This window comes from Falco rusticolus, chromosome 1 (genome assembly GCF_015220075.1).
Source record: "Falco rusticolus isolate bFalRus1 chromosome 1, bFalRus1.pri, whole genome shotgun sequence".
Lineage (NCBI taxonomy): Eukaryota > Metazoa > Chordata > Aves > Falconiformes > Falconidae > Falco > Falco rusticolus.
The window spans coordinates 102,629,035-102,647,846 of NC_051187.1; the positions used below are offsets into that span (position 1 = coordinate 102,629,035).

The following is an 18,812-nucleotide window of genomic DNA, read 5'->3' on the forward strand; positions in this document are numbered from 1 at the left end:
TGTCAAAGAAAAAAACTTCGGGGGTTTTTTGCCTGTAAAAAAGGAATTTCATCAGTAACTGGCTGGGAGAGGGGGACAGCCAAGATTTCCCAACTTGTGGTGTGCGGTGGGTTCAGGCTCAAACCTACCTTTGGGCAACAGAAGTAGTTTTGACACACATGCTCTATTCAGGCACCGATTTCTAACAACTCTGGCCAAGACATTGTCATTCTTTGCAAAGCACTAACAAGCCCACTGGTCTGTTGGCTCTCTGTAGGCAAATTATTCAAATAAATCTGGCACTCTATGTTTTTTCTAGGTTTTGGTTTAAGGGAAGATTTCAACAAACCCTCAAATTCTCTCATTTATCAGAGAAAGGTAATTTCAACCATACAGGCAACTGTACCTGTAGCACAGATATTATCCCGGTTGAATGTTAAAAAGTGGTTTCCCATGGGGGTCCTGTGCAGCTGCCTTTCCCTTTTGGGGTAAAGGAAATCCAACCCACCTTGCGGTCTCCTTCCATTCCATCTCTTGTCCATCAATGGCCAGAAGTTCGTCCAGCTCCGTGAAGAGCTGCGGGGGTGCTGGGCTGTCATCTTCCTCTCCAAGGATGAAGCGGATGCGTTCAGCAGCGGGGGAGACTGCAGAGGTGAAAATACTGCGGTTAACAGCCTGAGAGATGACCAGAGACGTGCGGCTCCTCTCCTTCCCCTTCTCCCCAAAGCCATTCAGCTGCTTCTCCGGGCTGCCTTTTCCATTTGACATCCTAGTGGCCGCAGACAGAGGGGCGTGAGCAAGGGTACGTCTATCTCCCTCTCTCCCCTTCCTTGCCTTTCTTCTTAAAAGTTCAAGCTGGGAGTAAAGTTCAGGAAAACTTGCCTCTTCCTACAGTCTTTAACTGTGTTACAGCAATTTGCAGCCCTTGTAAAAAAAAAAAAAAAAAGCGCTATCGAGCTCAAAACCAATACACTCTATGGTGCGTGCCCAAGGACCTTTCGTACTCTGATCCACTGAGATCCTTCACCCCCTTTTTTATATGACATAAAACCAGTTCCAGCCAAACTGTTATGGGGCTGGCTGGGACAGCATCCCATAGCTAGCGTTCTCCCTGGCACGAGGTTCGGGCTCCCATTGGCCTGCAGGGCAGGCTGTAACCTCCCCAGACCTACCACTGGAAAACACAGGAATATTTAACAGAAAGGTTTTCCCATCTATACATGAATAATGCGACCCAATGTGTTTAGTCAGGCACCAATGCACTAGAAAAAAAAAACCAACTGTTCCCACTAGGAAAAGACTGCCCATTTAGGTAAAAGAAACTGGGTTCAACACACGCTCCTTTGACAGTGCAAGCAAAGTTCATTTGCATTATTAGCTCAAGAAAAATTAGCAGAAACCCCTTCCTGCCTCAGAAATGCACATGCTTCCGAATTAAAACCCAAGAACACCGCTGTCCACATCCCAAGACCTAAGGGCATCTCCCAAAGGCAACTGGAGCTCATGCCACAAAAGTCACCTTGCTGGAGGACTTCTTGGGTGCTACCATTTTTTTCTGATCATATTACCTTAAAATGAAGGTGTGGTCATGCGAAATTTTAAGACAGACATCCTTTCTGCTGAATGTTTATTAGCATTAGAGTTAAACAGCAGACTATGAACTTTGAACGGTTCTGCTAAAAACTCCTCTCTTTTCAAAAGATCAGCTGTCTGTCTGTTGCAAAATAATTAATTACACCAGGTGTCCAATCACCATTGATTTTTCCAGGGTAAACAAAGTCTCAATTCATAATGTGAAAAAAAGAACCAGTAAGAAGTATGCCCTTCCCTCCCCCCCCCCCCCTTTTTTTTAAGAAACTTTCATAGCTTTTTTCTGAAATTATTCAGCAAAGGTTGATGCGAATTCATTTCTTCATCAGTTAGGGTGATGATGCTTTCATAACGTAACCCAGGTTTCTTTTCTATTGGAAGTTTATTTGCAGTCACAAATTCCCTGAAAATTCCCTGGGCATCCCAGCACACTGCCCTGCGCTGGCTCCGCAGCTCACGTCGGAGGGATAATGCACGGAGCCGCGCTCCTGGAAACCCCCGCGGCTCTCACACCAGGGTGGTATCGACAGTACAGGTCACTGGGCACCCCAGCACCTGCCAGTCTTTTGGCTTTACATGTTTATAGAGGAGCCACACATCCCTTCTTTAACACCCCAGCCCAGCACCTGAGAAGGCAACCTCTGAAAGGGTCTTCAGGGTTCTGCACGTCCTGCTAAATGGGCTGGGAAGTGATTTCTCCCTTCAGCGGGAGCAGGGACATTTACATGCTCCTCCTTTCTCCCATCACAAAGTCCTCAGCAGCACTGCCTTTCCATCACAGAAACACAATCCCAGTAAGAAAGACCATAAAAGCCCTGACCAACCCTTAGTACGGAGCGTAACAGCCGGCCTCTCCGGCTGCCAGCTAGGTGTATCAGCCTCTTTTCCAACATCACCGTCATGTCTGTAACCCAACGGAGGCACCCCAAACCAGTGCTGGTCTACACCTGCTTCCAAAAATCCCCATCTACTCTCCCCCATCATTTCCACCTCCCTGAGAAGTGGTCCCTACCACTCTTCTCCATAAATCTGCATAGCACAGCCCTTACCAATCCCCAACACAACTCACTAACCCCGCATGCATCCCCTTCCCACCTGGTGACTACAGGTGAGTGCCTATGACCCCTCCCTTCCCAGGCTCAGCATTTCAAGGGGACTGTGCCGCAGTCCTGGTTACTGCAACCACGACTCTCCCCATGCCTGTGCTGCAGCAGCCTTCCCGCACAGACCGACTGTTCTGCATCTCTGCTGCTACCTCCCAAAAGCCGCACGTCGCCCATCGTGCAGTAACATTCCCAGACTGGCTACACGAGGGCTTTCCCACATGTCCTTCCTTTGAGAAAACCCATCACTTCCCACAAAAACTAAAGGTTTTTATTTTATATGCTCCTAACAGGAGAGAAAAATATTGCTGGGCTGAATTTGCAGGCATTTAGTTATAGAAAAATACACATTAACCCTCTCGGTAATTAGTGCTTTTCTATAACCACTAGTTCCTCCAGAATTTATCTTTTTTGCTCAGATACATTTCTCAGAATCTCTGAGAGCACAATGAGCATTTGATTATTTGACTTGGATCCAACGGATGCACTTTGCAGAACAGTTCCAAAGTACATCTGCAAACATACAACCTTATGCAGGAAAATTGTCCTTGCAATTAGAAAAGCAATTTGGACTCAAAATCTGCATCTAAAACAGGTTTAAATCCAACATTAGTATACATAATTACACCTCTCCTATTCTAAAAAGGCAATTAGGCACAACACTCAAGCCCATCTTTAGACTCAGCCCCAGTCAACTGCTGGTGCCAGAAGCTCATGCTGAAACCAACATGCACAAGCAGCAGGAGGGAAGGTTCAACTTCTCGCACATGCTCCAGGGCAGAGATTTCCCGCTAGGTGTACGTAGGGAAAAAAATACCTATTCTAATTGAGGCTAAAGATTCAGTGAACGAAGGCCTTTAAACACAGAGAATTAAAAGATGATGCCTGGCCAAAAGAACAGAAAACAGCTTGTTGTGTGAGCCTGCAGAGTCCCATGAGCTACTTTCTCCTCTTCCCTCGATCAGTTCGAACCCAGATGAAAACCACCACTATCGAGTGGCTGCCGCTCTCCTGCTGTTCAGCGGTTCCACAGCACTGGAAAGGGCCTGGGGAATTTCAGCTGGACAACTGCAGCTCATGGCTGATGCTGTCTGAACTCTGCTGTTGTCCTTCAGATGAAGAGCAAGACCTGCTGGCAGAGCACCCCTAACACGCACCTTCCACCGCCTTCCCCTCCATCTGCACTAAGGACTCTCAATATATTTTTCTATTCCAAACAGAATTTAAATATCACAGCTGGAAAAGCAGTAAAATAGATCTACATCCTATGGCTTCCAAAAGCAACGTGGAGCACAGCAAGCGGTTGGTGCAAGAAGTGCTGCAGAGCTCCTAGAGCTGCTGAAGGCATCGGTTGCGGCCGATGGGAAAATTATCTCTTTCAGTCATTTTGACGTGGTTTTATTGCATGGAAGTGTTACCCTGACAGTCAATCCTGTAACATGGTAATTCCACAATTACCCACAACATTTTTGCTCGCTGAACCGCATCGTGAGAGTAACTACAGAAACACTCCCACCAAACCTGGATGTGCATCATACGTCCCGGTCCCCCCCACTTCTTTCTTTTCTTCTTTCCTTTGTTTTTGCAAATTTCCTATTAGTCGCATTTAGCACAGATGATAAGGTTCAAAATCCAGTTAAGGCATTTGCTGGGTCACAAGTCTCCCATTGCTTGCTTTACCCCACGTTCTTTATTGCAATTTTGTAGGTTAATGGGCCGTTTATGGGTTGTTTATGTGCTCTCTTTAGCAAGGAGAACATATTTTCATCTTAATCTCCGGTGCGAACACTGTGTGCTCAGCGCGGGGCGGACAGCTGAGTATCAGGCTTAAGGACTGGAGAGTAATTAACCTGGGGGGTGAACTCTGCAGGCCTCCCCCTGCCCAACCTTTGAGCACCAGCCCAGCCAGCCTGCCCCAGCCTTGACCATCACCTTCGCTTCTACCTAATTCGTCCAGTTTAGGAGCTGCTGGAACCAGCACCAGTAACAACAGGATCAGCTGCCACCACCGCTGTTGTTTTAATATTGTTTTCCTCACTATCTCGTTCAAGAAACAATCTGACGATCAGCAGACATATGTAGCAGAGAAAATGCTAATCCACAGATTTAGATGGCTAGGGGTGTATTTTTCCCCTGAAGGGGAGAGGAATTAAGGTATTAAATGTAAATGGTGAAATGCTCCAATACAACCCTTAAACAGAGATATTGCCATCCGTAAATGACACGTCTTACCTCCCCCTTTTTCCCTTTCCTGTTCTCATGTTCAGCCACAAGCGGTCCATGAGGCAGCTTATAAAATACATCACTTGCAGAAGAGGACGAACACATCAGCAGTTTCTCCTAGTTCAGTTCAGGCCAATTACAAGTACAATTTATACCCTCGGGTTCCCAAAGGCAAAACCAATCTCCATCAACAGAGAGAAATCTCAGGGAGCTCAGAAACAGAGACACGTTCTAGCACGACAACCTCGCATCAGCCAGAGCCGAACCTCCCAGCCCGACGTCAGCCCCACTCCCGCAGCCACTGGCTCCACTGGGGAGCCCTCCTTCGCTGCCCGGAGCGATGGAGCCGGCACAGCACCCACGGTGCTCCCTGCCACGCATGGAAACACCACCAGGCTCCACGGTACTGGCCAGTATCCTGAAGTCACCTCCCGCTTCGGTGCCAAGGTACAAGCGTCTCGCTTGTTGTGGCTGGAAGATGGTTATAGTGTGGCTTTCCAGGTGTACAATGCTCCGGGGTGGCGGGCTCTTTTGTGTTGATGTACAAGTAAAAACAGTCTCTTCAATCAACCAGCATGGTTTTCCTCCTGCTTTTTCTGTTTGATGTTACTAGAGATGCTTCTAAATACCCTTGGGACCTGCACCTCAGTTGACCACTTCCTCCATTCGAGGCCAAAGAGACCATCTCTCATAAAGTTCTCCCTTTCTCTGAAGTACATCAGCAGCTACAAAAAAACCCAAAAGACCTGTAAATCCTTCCTCAAAGCCTGTGGTAACATTATCGAGGAAGGCTATTTGTCAAACGTGCTTTCCAAATACACTTATTAAAATAGGACATGATTATACTCCCATTAATTTCTGGGGTTGCCCTCACTCAACCAAACTCAGTTCAGATCCGTCTGAAGTCAGTGAGCCAGTTAAGTGAAACACCTGTGCAGACACTTTTATCAGATTTAAAGTAGTTTTCTCCCTAGTTTAGCTGACTTCGCTTCCAAAACGAATCCATTACCCAAAACAATTTTAATTGTGTGTTGATGTCAAGACCTTAGGCAGTTTAATCATTTCCCTTATGGTTTATGCCTTTGATCAATTGCTATTCATTCTCCTGGCTGTTCTTGCATAGACAAGCCCCAGAGTCTGAGTGTTTTTAGATGCAATTCAATGCACTATCTAGGGGCAAGTTTCTACTAAGGATAACAGATGACAAACCCCCCTGCTTCCATCAGCACTGCCAATGAGACCAGCAAAAATAGTTTTACTATCGTAACCCCCCTGACAGCAACAACCCCTTCCCTACCCTAGGCTTCACGCCTTGCAGACCACAAGTGATGGAACACAAGTACAGAGCTCTGCAGGCTACAGGCAGAGCAAAACTGCTCCTCAGGACAGCAGACTAGGGGAAAAAAAAATACTGCAACTCACTTTAATTTTCATACTCCTTTGGAACAACTTCCAGCTGCAGGGCAGACTGTGGACGCTTACTATCTGCCCTTGGTCCCCTTTCACAACAGGGGTGTCATCAGAAGCAGCAGTAACCTGGACCGGTGCTGATTGCACATCGCTGATAAGACCAGAATTCACACTATCTTGACTTCGCAGTGAGATTCTTGCTTTGCATCTACCTGGCTCAATTTATATAGGCAAGAGCTAGTGCAGCTACTCAGTTAGGCAAAAATTGCAGAGGAAAGCTTCTGAATCGAGACCAGGCTAAGATCTGACATTGAAAACATGACCGGAGGCTTAAGAGTACCTCTAAAAGCAAGCAAGGAAGCCTTTTATGGCTCACAGTTTTACCAGCTTCCTTGAAAGACTGACGTAAACGGAATCACGCCCCAAACCAGGAGTCACTCAAAATTGTCTTGGACATCTTTAACAGTTCGTGTACAGCATCTGACACACTGAGCCAAGGCCACAGGGTAAGGCAAGGGATGCTCTCTCAGTTTACTAGCGATACTGTTCAGCGTTTCTGGAGCGCTGCTCCCGTCACAGAGTGGCACATAGGTTCCCTGTGCTATTCTTGCACCTCTGCGGGTTAAGAACTGTTATTCCCATTATGGAATGGGAAAGGGCCAAGTCAGGTAATACCCGTTTCTGCAGAACCACCCAGGTGCAAACTGATTTCCTGGTTCCCCCAGTGCTCTCTCCGGCAAAAGCATCCTTGAGCGCCACTGAAGAAGTCAAGCGCATGAAGACTGACGCATGACGCCAGCTTCACAGGAATGCTTGCACCCGAAAACCTCACTCGGCGACTGCCTGCCAAGCCTTTCCCAGGCTCTCACAGAACCCACCTCTACATCACCAACCCTCCAGCTAATCACTCTAAGCAAGCGTGAGAATGGCTTTTTTTTGTCTTTTTTTTTTTTTTTCTTATTTTGTTTCTTCTAGAAGAGAATGATTACTTTTTGACCCTGCACTCGGTGCTGGCTGGTTGTAAGGCAGATTAGACCTGTCCCACAGGCAGAACTTGGCAGGCTGCAGGGAACACTCACCACGCCACCCAGTTCCCACCCGGGACCATTCCTTTCACAACTATGGGGTGCAAAAATGGAGAATGCTATTCAAGCTGCTTGATCCATCTCGAAGCAAATATCCCCCATCCCTTGATCGTGACCCTTTCCAGCACATAATGAATAGCATTGACCGCCTTTCGAATAATCCATTTTTTGCCGGACTATTGTACTGCATGATTGTACACGTTCTACTGTAAGCTCCTCTGCAGCATGTGGCATATATTAAGTCTTTGATCTGCAAAAAATCTTCAGTATTAGACAAATGCTTACTAATAACATATTCTCTCAAGTGCCAGAAGAATGGCAGCTTTTATGTAACAATTTGCTGAGCATTCTCAGCTCACTTTGTCTTCAGCGCTGTTCAGGTCACGTACAAAAGTTTTGTCTACAGATATTTTACTGAAACTTTCCCTGGAAATACAGGGACAGAAAAAGGACCCTTCTTCCAAAAATATCTCGAATCGACTCATTTATGGCAGACAGCTCAGGTGGATAAGGTGTGCAAGGTGGACCATCATTCTGGCAACCTTTTAAACAAAAGCAGCAGCACCTAATGAAAAAGTCAGTCAGCCTTAACATAAAAGGCACTGCCTATAAAAGAAGACAGACTGCTAATTCCAACCGCACAGTGTGATAGAGAGACCATCGCATTCAAAGTCTAATTATCAACCCTCCCCAACATTGTTCTGCTCGAGAGAGACTGTCAATAAGAGTCTTCCAAAATTGCCTGGTTTTTTTCTGCTGCAGACAGTAACAATAATATCTATATAACACCCCAGGAGCAGCAGCAGCTGCCTATTCCAAACGAAATGCATTATTGATAGCCTCCCACAGACACACGATTAGCGAGTTGAGGCAGACTGAATATTTCATATATTAACAGCGCGAGTCTCTGCCTGCTCAAATCAATGCAAGGTTCCACTGATTTCTGTCACTTTTTTTTCTTTTCCTGGATTCACCAAGTGCCATTTTTAATTACATCAAAGGCAGTGATGCCTCAGACCCTTATCTTTACTAACCAATCAGCCCATGCTGCTGTACCATAGCTCATGCCCCATAACAAACCATACTGCTTATAAGCTGTGGCGCAATATAAAACACATAACAAGCAATTCATTAGAAAATACGGATAACAACAGTATTTTCTGACTAGTCCTGGAGGTCAGCCGTCTTACTTCAAGTTGTGTGAAACTGCTACAGCAGCACATTTTTAAGGAGCTATTACTGAGCAGTTGCCAAAAAGCCTTTAATAAAGAGAGAGCTGCATCTAGAGAAAGCCTGGCTTTCTTCTGGCTTCATAACATTTCCCACTGCCACACAGATACTGGGATGCTGTCTGGCATCACACCTTCCTTGGACCTGAATACCAGTCATGTCTCCAGTTAAACCATTCAGCCAAGTGGCTGTCATACACAATGAAGTTCAAAAATTGCTCCCAAATTCTCAGTGTTTTTCTTTTTCTTTGGCTTCTCTCTGTTTTCCTCTTTAAAGCAGAACGGCTTTCGCAGTCTCTTGCAGAGCTGTGTGCTGCTTACCTCTCCAGAATGCTGCTGGGGTCATATTCTAGTATCTTAAATGTCTTAATCACACCAGAGATCTTGCACAAGTCTCTCCGCACTGCCACTGGCATCAACAGCACAACGTGGTCACAAAGCATCTGCCCAACATACGCTAGCACAAGAGAAAACCCGTTCCTCTGGTGAGCAAAAAACGGATACCTTTCGCTTTTCCAACACTGTAACACATCAACGTTCCCTCACAGGCAATTTTAAAGCTGTTCTGACATGATGCAGTCCCTGAATAAGACCTGTCATTCCCTTGCGTCAGCTACAAGCCCTCCTGCCAATCTATGAATTCGGTTTACCACCAACTGTTTACCTGTGCCCCCTTTTTCAGGTAATGCTGAGAGTACAGTGACACTTTTAAGGACACAGCTATAACAGCTCGGGGCTCTTCTTCTGAATTGTAGCTTCCATGCAGTGACAAGAAGAAATTTCCCTTCCCTCTCTGCACTTTAAAACCAGCCCTCCGGCTGCAATAGCCAATTTTATGCTTATTAAGCTCTTCTCACAAGCAGGGTTTCATCACTGTCTATTTGTCCCGTTCAATCAATCTCCACATCAGCTCTAACCATTTCAGCACTTCTAGAAGTCTTCTTCAGCGAGGGCCCGTCAGAGGAGAACCAACGGGCAGAGGAGGCACGCCAAGCACACGCGTGCGAGGATTTTCATCTCTTATTCCTGCAGCCTCGGTGCATGCCGAGCCCTCTGTCCCGCCTGCTTTTCAGCCAGCATCTCCGGCTGAAATGGAGCCCATCTCTGTTGCCAGGCAGTATTTCAAGGAGTACCCAACGCCTCTGGTATCCAACGCTTTCTGCTTCCAACTCTTTTCATTCTGCACCCTCTGTTTTGAATGTTGCCAAATACCTCATCCACTTCAGGCCTGGCAAGAAAAGCGCGTTATTATTCCGTAAAATCATTGCGGGAGACCAATGGGCACACAAGAGCAGAATATGCGTGCTGAGAGGGTTCTGCAGGTCGTTATTTCTCCATGACCACCTGCCCCGCTTCCCATACCACGTTGGAGAGATGCCACAGGCTCCTGTCGGCTCAACAGCACAAATTATCGCTGGGGGAGAAGAAGGAGGGAGGGCTAAATAAATTAGGTCTGATTTTTCCATTGCCTAGTAAACAGGACCGTTATTTAGGAAAGGGGGATCGATGGCTGGGACCCATCCGAGCGGTTTCACTTCGCACAGGGTGAAGTGCCAGGGGTCAGAGACTGAAGTTGGGCACCGCCAACCTGGCAGAACAACTAACACGAGAAGCCCTAGCAAGGTTGATCTCATTTTCAAGGCTGACAAATAATTCTTCAGCATCTGTAACGTGACCTTCTTTCCACCGCCGAGTATAAAAATCACTCAAGGCAGCGCTCGTTACCAGACACCGTCTTGAACGCAACGATTACAGCTCTCCTGCTTGGGTTGAGTGAAGCACAGCGAAGGGGCACAGCAGCGACCAAGAGGGAAAATGAAGAGATGAAGGAAGATGGAGAGGTGTCTGTCACTGGTATCACCAGAACCAGCCTTCACCAGAGCTGGCGGCAGTGTGGAGGGCACTCCTCCTCTCCACGTGATGGAGACATGAGCTGCGCGCCGGCTCTCCTGACAAACACACATCTCCATGCTATAAGCACTGATGTGTGAATTCGATAGCCTACATCCATTTGGAGCATAGCAGGCCACCTCATCTGGAGTGTAAGGCACCAGCCTCCTTAGAGGTGCTTTGAAAAGCTCGGCTTTTCTATTTTTCCATCATCTTTTGAAAAGCTTCATTCAGTGACAAACCACCCTTTTGGCTCTTAAAGGCTGACAGCCACTTTGTCTAAAAAGCTGCAAGGCCACCCTGAGACAGCGCTTTCCCTGACCAGGAGAGCAGCAGGATTTGGACTAACAGAGCAGTTACAAAACCAGTTAGTGTCATGCTTGGAGGCTGGTTTTCCCTGCTGCAGCAAAACCAGTGCGATCAAATAGATCCATCTCTTCAGACCAGTGCTTTGGGTGACCACATTTATTCCGTATTTTAAATCCTGATAAAAGCCCGTCCTCAGTACCTCCCTCCCTTGGCATCCCTGGGCACCTTATGAACATCCCGATGAAATTGGCACCATCTGTTAGTAGCGTGGCAAAGCAAAGCTTTTGGTGGATAAATCAATTATCTGAGGGCATTTTCTTTCTCTCTCTGAGTCAAAACAATGCAGAAAAGGGTTCTTGCGATGGTGCTGCAGTAGCAGAAAGACCCTATTGAGATAAAGGCACAATAACCAGTTTCGTTCCTGCCTTTAAAAACTAACCGCCGTTAACTTCAGGCTCGGCATGGCTCTAGGCTGCCAGCAGCACGCTCCTGCTCATAAAGAAACTCCCGATTCAACTTGTTCCCAAAAGCCCGGTGACATTCTACAGCTCTTGCTCTTCATCGCTTTCCCCTTGCAACAGCAAGCAGAGTTCAAGCTGCTGCCTCCTCCAGACTCCACGGAGTCGCCCCCCACCTCCTGCATGAGCTCTAAACCTCCGCAAAACACCATTACACTGGAAAAAAACCTGGCTCACTGCTTCACAGACGAGGCCCACGCCTCCAGGTGTGCCCCCTACTCTAAAGCAGAAGCCTGACAGACCAAGACCTGCAAACCATGTAAGAACCTCCATATAAGAAAGGACTGGTTGCTTGGTATCCCTTGCACAGCGAACTGGGAAGGTTGCGTAGGGAGATCAGCCGATGAGATGCACACGTGTGTCCGTATTTTGAGCCGCTTTATAGAAGGTCCCAAGTGGCAGACGGTCTCTCATTAGCGAGAGGGAGGGAGGTAAACCGTCAGGGTGTCACACAGCAGGCATTATAGCAAATGTCAACAGCGAGAACAAATGCTGGAGAAAGGAAAACAAGTTGAGATAAAAGAAGTTTGTAAAAAAAGAAAAATAATAAAAATAACAACAAACAAACCAAGACAAGGCCAATGGAATGTTCATGAAAAGCAACGTCAGGCTAGCAACATATACCCTTCCTTGGCTGCAAGTCAACCGGCCAGATTTTGTGGTTGACCTTGGCATCTACCACACAGAAAACGAAAGAGATCTTCTCATCAGACTACAAAGTACAAGAAGGAAAACTGACTCAGGCAAGGCAATAGCTTCAGTGGATTTGCCAAGGACTTGCCTATACTGGAAGGCAGTTGTACTGCTTTAAGGAAATTTCTGTAATTCAATCAATCAAATATAAAATATTTCCACTTTTGGGAAAGGAATACAACCAGGACCTATCCTAGCCAAACTGCGTGCAAGAAAAATGACAGACGGTTATCCAATGTATTTACACAGTAAAACTAAGCACAGGCCAGCTCTCAGTAAGTGACTGTACTGTAATCAAGATCAATATACTCAGGAAAAGGATACTGCCACAGCTGAGGAAGGAAGAAAGCTAGTTTAAACAAACTGAACTTTTCTCCCACTGGAAAATGAGAAATTTGGTATCTAGAGATGCATTTGGAGACTACTTATGGAATGCAAAGAGAGCCACACAGAGATGTACTTCTACCAAAAAAACAGAAAGCCTCCAAAGCAGTAAGAAAGCACAAATACACAGAATAAGGAGGCAAAGCCTTTCAGGAACTCTTTATTAACCATTTAGGAACCTCTTACTTTCTCCACCACAAGCCTAGGTCAAAGGAAAACTAGCAAACATGAAATGTAAGGAAGAGTCAACCAAAATCTGGAAAATAAGTACACAAGACGTACAAGGAAAATGAATTATTTAAGAACACCAGCAGCAGGGGATTGAGAACCAGTGGGTGAACCGGACCACCTCGGAGCGAGACAGCCAATTAAGAGGATTAAAGATTTTGCAGAAAAGCAAACCAGCTTCTTCGTCTGAAACCACACCGCCCAGGTGGGAGGAAAGACACTTAACCTTTTTTCAAAGGCTAATCTGTGAGGCAGGAAGGCGTCTGCAGCAAGACGATGAAAAGAGATGAACCCAACCGCAGTAAAGTGGCCAAGACCCCTTGTGCTCACACCTCACCAGACCCTGTCCAGCCCCGAGGTTTTAGCGAGGTCTGGAACATTTCATACAGCCCAAAACTGAAGGAAACAATCATCAGTCCATGTAATCACCGGGAACTGGTACCCAACTAATTTAACACCCTTTACCATGGGGTACCACCTACCGCAGCAGAAAGAAATCAGATTATTTTATCTGATTTCCATTTCTTTCTAGACTCCAGGTACTACCCTTTGGAGGTTTTCTACCACTCTTCAACCACGCTGGGGTTTCAAAAGGCGCACAAGGTTAGCATGCCTTTATTTTTCTTGTACTACTAACAACACAGCATATCTGAGCTGCCACAGCCTGTTCAGACTTACACAGACTGGGGTTGCTGTAGTTAAAAACAAAACCATTAGCAGAGTTCTCGGAACCAAAGCACTTTATTTTTTTTTTAAGCTTCTAAACGCAACTTTAGCAATTATTGGTTTATGTAATTGCCTAACATTTAATGTTTACAGCAACATTTTACAACTAATTTACATGTAGTTCACTAAATGCTTTAGGGTTAATTGGTCTTTTGTCGTGCATTAAGTAGCTTGTTAATTATTAGACAGTTGGGAGGAAAAAACAAGTAGGAGGTCAGTCTGAGGATGGCTTGGACTGAACAGAATGTCTGCTTGTAATTAACAAAATGCACAGGGGTGATTTTTGCATAAGCACTGACCTTCCCAATGGTCAACCCCTTGGTCAGCCCCAAAGCAGGCAAGCCATGAGCGAACGGTGTGCTTTACAGGATCATGTCGTCTCCTTTGTTCTGCCCATGAGGAGGAAGATACAAGAAGGACTCATTTACTGACTTCATTGCTTACAGCATGTGCATGTGAGGTTAAGATGAAAACCATGGGGAAGAGAGAGAGAGAAGACGCAATTCCTTGTGCTTGCATGAAGAACATAACAGGGGACACCGGCATTTTTAAACACACTTCAGTCAAAATGGGTAAAATAAGGAATGCAAGGAGGATCCAAAGGGATGTTTCCCTGGGCCATCCTTAGACGACCAAAATTAAGCACCCACATCACCCAGTTTCTTGATTACAGCACACCCACACCACGTCTCAACACTATTGTGGCAAGAATAATTTTGTACCACCTGTGCTAAAAAAGAGACCCTGGACATCTAAGTATTCTCTGCTCTGAGTGCTGTCAGCCCAGATGCATCCAAAGAGACTGGAATGGTTCGAGAGGGAAAAAAAAACCCAAAAACCAAAACCAGCATGCCTCCTTGAGGCTTTGTTCCACCTGCACTTCTGTCTAACGGAAGAGTGCTTTGGATGTGACGTCATAACTTAGGAACCAACATTAATAACTTAATTACCGAGTTGGCCCTCCTTTGAGCAGAGGTTTGGATCAGGCGACCTCCATAGGTGCCTTCCAGACTAATTTATTCCATTCCATTAGTGAGCTCCACATATAGCTGATGTCCACTCCAGTTATCACATCTACTGCCCAAACGTGAGCGCTTTGCCAGATTTTCAAAACAACTTTTAGTAATGAAGAGAGACTGGAAACCCCATGATGGTTTTAATGATCTGCTTGGCATCATGGTCTGGAAGCTGAGATCAGAAACTGAAGTAATAAAAGCCCAACTCTGTATATTAGAATCATTTGCAAAAAACACACAAACAACAACAAAAAAACCCCAACACATCCAACCTGAAAAAATTATGTGCTGTCTCCTCCATGCAAAGTGTTGCCATGGCTGCTTCTTACCAAGTGCCCCAACTCCAACTTCTTTGGCTTTCAGTGAGATGGAGCTATTACTGACCACTCATCTTGTGGCAGCCCAAAACATTTCATTCAGGAGTCAACACCCAAATGACTCTGGATGCTGCACAGACATACTGAAGCTGGCTAAATGGAGGCACCAGAAGAAATCAAACCAAACTGACTTAAGGCTTGGGATTAAAACACATTAGAGAAAAGTTTCTTGCATGTACGTTCTCATTCAGAACAAGAGACCCTTATCAGCTACATCTTGACTGGAGTTACTACATACTTAACTCCACAAATGATTTTTGGTTGGTTTTTTTTTCAGGACCCCCTATGCTAAGTAACCCTTTGAAAACACCACAGGCTGCCCAGCACAACCAGTCTGACTCCACGTGCTGTCCCTCAAGACCACTTAGAGGAAAAATTCCCAAACAAACGGCAAAACACGCTGCTTCCTCCACCTTGAGGGAACCAGCCTTGACCAACTCAACATGGAGTCAAACTCTTCCCTGTATTTCCTACGTTCTTCCTCAAGCACAAAAAAGCCGCCTCATCTGCAAAAGCACTGAGCACCCAGCCGCACAGTTGGCCCAAAGCAGTGTTGAGGACTTAAAAAACAAAACAAGGGGGTGAAGGGGAAAAAAAAAAAAGGAGACAAGAATCACCCAGGTATTGGTAATAATCTTTTAAAACAATTTGGAGGAAAAGGCAACCAGAAATGAGCAGTGTTTTTCCAAAACATATTCCATCAAAACAGCATTCCTCAGATGTAAATCGTTTTACAAGCACTGATCTCCTTAGCGTCGTTTAAATGCTATCTTTATTTCTTTTAATTGGTCCCACTGCAATTTAAATTGCTTTTCGAAAGTATAGTAACATATATAAAATGATGTGTTGAAATACTGAACTGCTAAAATACGGGAATTAAACTTAAAAACTCTTGTGGTTTTTACTGTTGCTCACCTTTTATTACCCAGAAATAAGAATGTACTGCTTGGTTTTTTTAAAAAAAAAACACTGTCTTATTAAGAAAGTCTTAGTGTGTGGCAAGTTTCTGCAAATGATTAATATTATTATAACTCAGCAAGGGGGGGTGCTGCTTTCCTTCTGACCCCAGGAACACGCACATGCTCGGGGGTGGGTTTAAAACAGCAAGATGGAAATGCACCCTTCCTGACCGTCTAGCTGTCTGCTCCCGCACTTGGCCATTCGTTCCCCGCTTCCCCACCAGGATCAGCGGTCTGTGCTTGGACCGCCTTGTTGTACCAACGCAGTTTAGCACCCGGCCACGAAACCAGTTAGATGGCCACAACGGCAAGGGCAGCGCTGCTGTCAGGAAGGTAGGCAGGAGTCAAGGTGTGATAGGAAACCATAGAACCACAGCACCATTTGGGTTGGAAAAGGCATTTGAGCCAGCGAGCCCACCGCCGACCATGGCCCCAAGCGCCGCATCTGTGTGTGTGTTAAACCCCCCGGGGGTGACGCCGCCCCCTCCCTGCTTAGGATGGAGCCTCCTCAGGAGATTGGCCCCGACAGGAAGCGTGAGCCGGAGTTACACCACGCAGCCAAAGCACACCATGTGGGTCAGGCAACCTTGGGCTGCGCTGCCGAAAGTTCACAGGCCCGGCAGCTGGGCAGGGCCCAGTTAATACCAATATTCAAAGGACCCTGTCGCTGGTGCCCAAGCATGCAGTTCATGTGACAAGGGTCGCTTTGTCTCGCATGCCCCTCCACCGCCCAGCACATGGGAAAAATTCAGAAATTCCCTCATCGAGCGCGAACAACTAAGCTGAGTAACTTGGAATTACGGGCTTTCAAGGTTAGACCGCTGCTGGAGCCAAGACATATTTCCAGTGCTTCTCAGGACTGGAAAAACACCTTCTACTTTTAATGACTTGCCTTTTATCTTTAATAAGGGATTAGGAGTTATTTTTCCAGCTAATACCTTAAAATCCAGATAATCATAAAAGCAATCAGTAATACCCAATATATGTTAATTACTCATTTTCTTCTCGTCTCTCGTTGGCGTGCTGTCACTCATGTACATATATTTGTCTATAATAATGCTGCAAAAATCAAACAATCAACGAAAGCCTTCAGGTCCTTGGGGAGTCACAGGGTTTTAGACTTGGAGGATTAGAAACAGATTATATCTGCGATGACAGTGAAGAAAAACAACATTACGGCCAAAGAGGTGCCGAACTATCCCAACGGCCACTGACCCGGCCACCTCCCCGCAAAGCTCACTCCCCACAGCAGTCACCCAAAGCACGACACGCTGTGCGATAAGCTAATGAGGCACTGGACAAACTTTCAGCTAATCGGCAATAAGGAGAGTCAAAGTCATGCTTGCCATGTTATTCCCGGTGAAACGCAAAATAATTGGAAGTTTTCTGTAACAGGCTACACTGGCCTTTGCAAAGGAAATCTACAGGAATAGCAGGTGTAGAAGCTTTATGGTCGAGATCAGGGGGTGGCAGAGGGAAAAGCTGAAGGCACTGGAGTAACGAGGATGAACAGCACATTGCTCAGAGAGGCAACGCCAACGACTGCAAAAGGTTTGAGCAGACAGGATGTCACTCAAAGAGAATGTCCAGCTACCTATACCCTCTTCTCACCATCAATACAGCAAAGTGCCACAAAACCGCATTCCGTAGAGTTCCCAAGGTGTGTTTCTCAAGCGCAGCACCGCTGACGAGTCATTTCAGGTGGCAAAAAAGATTTTGTAGAATTTCATTTTACAAAAACGGTGCTACCAGTAAGCTAAAATCTCTCAAAAAAATGTTTTTACCCATTTCCGCTGATGCCCCTAGCATACAGGAGATATTGCACCCACGTAAACAGTTTTCTCCCACAAACAAGGGCAATTCTTTGGCAGTAAGAACTGGTTCGGTTCAAGCAACAACACTGCCCAGACTGGACAAAGCTAAACCGCTCGGCAGCGGCCAGGGGCAGAGGAGAGGAGTCCATCAGACCGCACGCTGCACTCTCCAGCACGACAGCTCCTCAGTCACCAGACTTGACCTGCAGGACTCTTGGATCATCTCTGTAGGAATGCCCACCTGCCCAAAAGTTTGTCTTTCCCCCCCCCCCCCCCCCCCCCCAATTTCAGTCTTGAAGCCAAGTGTTTGAGAAATTCTCCCTTTTGTTAGAAATTACATCATTCCCCTTGAAAAAAAAAACCTGCTTCCAGAGATAATAAAACTCAAGCTTTTAAATCAATCAAGGAACAGTGCAACTAGCTTATCTATCCACGGCTTGCTTGGCACGAAACAGCAGAGTTTCCGAAGTGGAATTCCTTACACTTTGTGACAAAGCAGACACCCAGAAACTCGGCATCTGCACCTCTGAGCCCAACTGCAGGAAAACAATACAAGACTGAAGGGGAAAACGTGCATTTCACAGAAACCTCTCTATCAGAAACCTCTCTATAGCACAAAATTAAGAGGCTAAGATCTTGGTGGGGAAAAAATATTTAACACAGCATAGAGAGTGTAATGAGGAAACAGCTTTCATTGCTCACAACAGTATCTCTGTCAGAAATCACAAGTGAAATCCTTTTCTTCCAGACTTTCACTTGCAGACCACAGGATTACAGACGAACCTAGACTGGAAGAAACCTCTGGAAACCCTCTGCTGCAACCTGGTGTTGAACGCAGGGTCTTCAACGAGGTGCCGAGACCCCCTCACACCGAATCTCAAACATTTCCAGGGAACTGTCCCACTTCTCGCTCCAACGTTTGCTCTCACAGGGAAGAATATTTTTCTTCTACCCAGACGAAATTTTTCCTGGAGCAGCTCATGCTCATTCCCTCTGGTCCCATCACTGTGCAACCTTCCGAGGATCTCTGTGTATCGGAGAGCCAATGGGCTTCACTTGCAGCTCTCCTGAGAGCATAACAACCGCACAGATGCAGCTAATTCAGGCTACATTTCAGTACTGCCCTTTTCCGTCCATCCAAATCCTAATTCCACTTTATTGCTTGGTTCGTTACCACCTTCTTCACATCCCAGCGGTGTGCACGAGGATACAGTGATGTGGTGGTCCTATGTCCGGTGCAAGTGCTATTCAATCCCTGCTCTTTATGCTCAGGCTGGGG

General features: G+C 46.1%; 1 protein-coding gene across 1 annotated transcript in view; it reads right to left on the reverse strand.

The window, feature by feature from the left end:
• Positions 1-18,812, reverse strand: part of SLC4A4 (solute carrier family 4 member 4) — a 163,748-nt gene that overhangs the window by 94,456 nt on the left and 50,480 nt on the right. The window contains 1 exon segment of the mRNA XM_037392274.1: positions 488-623. Coding sequence (XP_037248171.1) covers positions 488-623 — 136 coding nt within the window.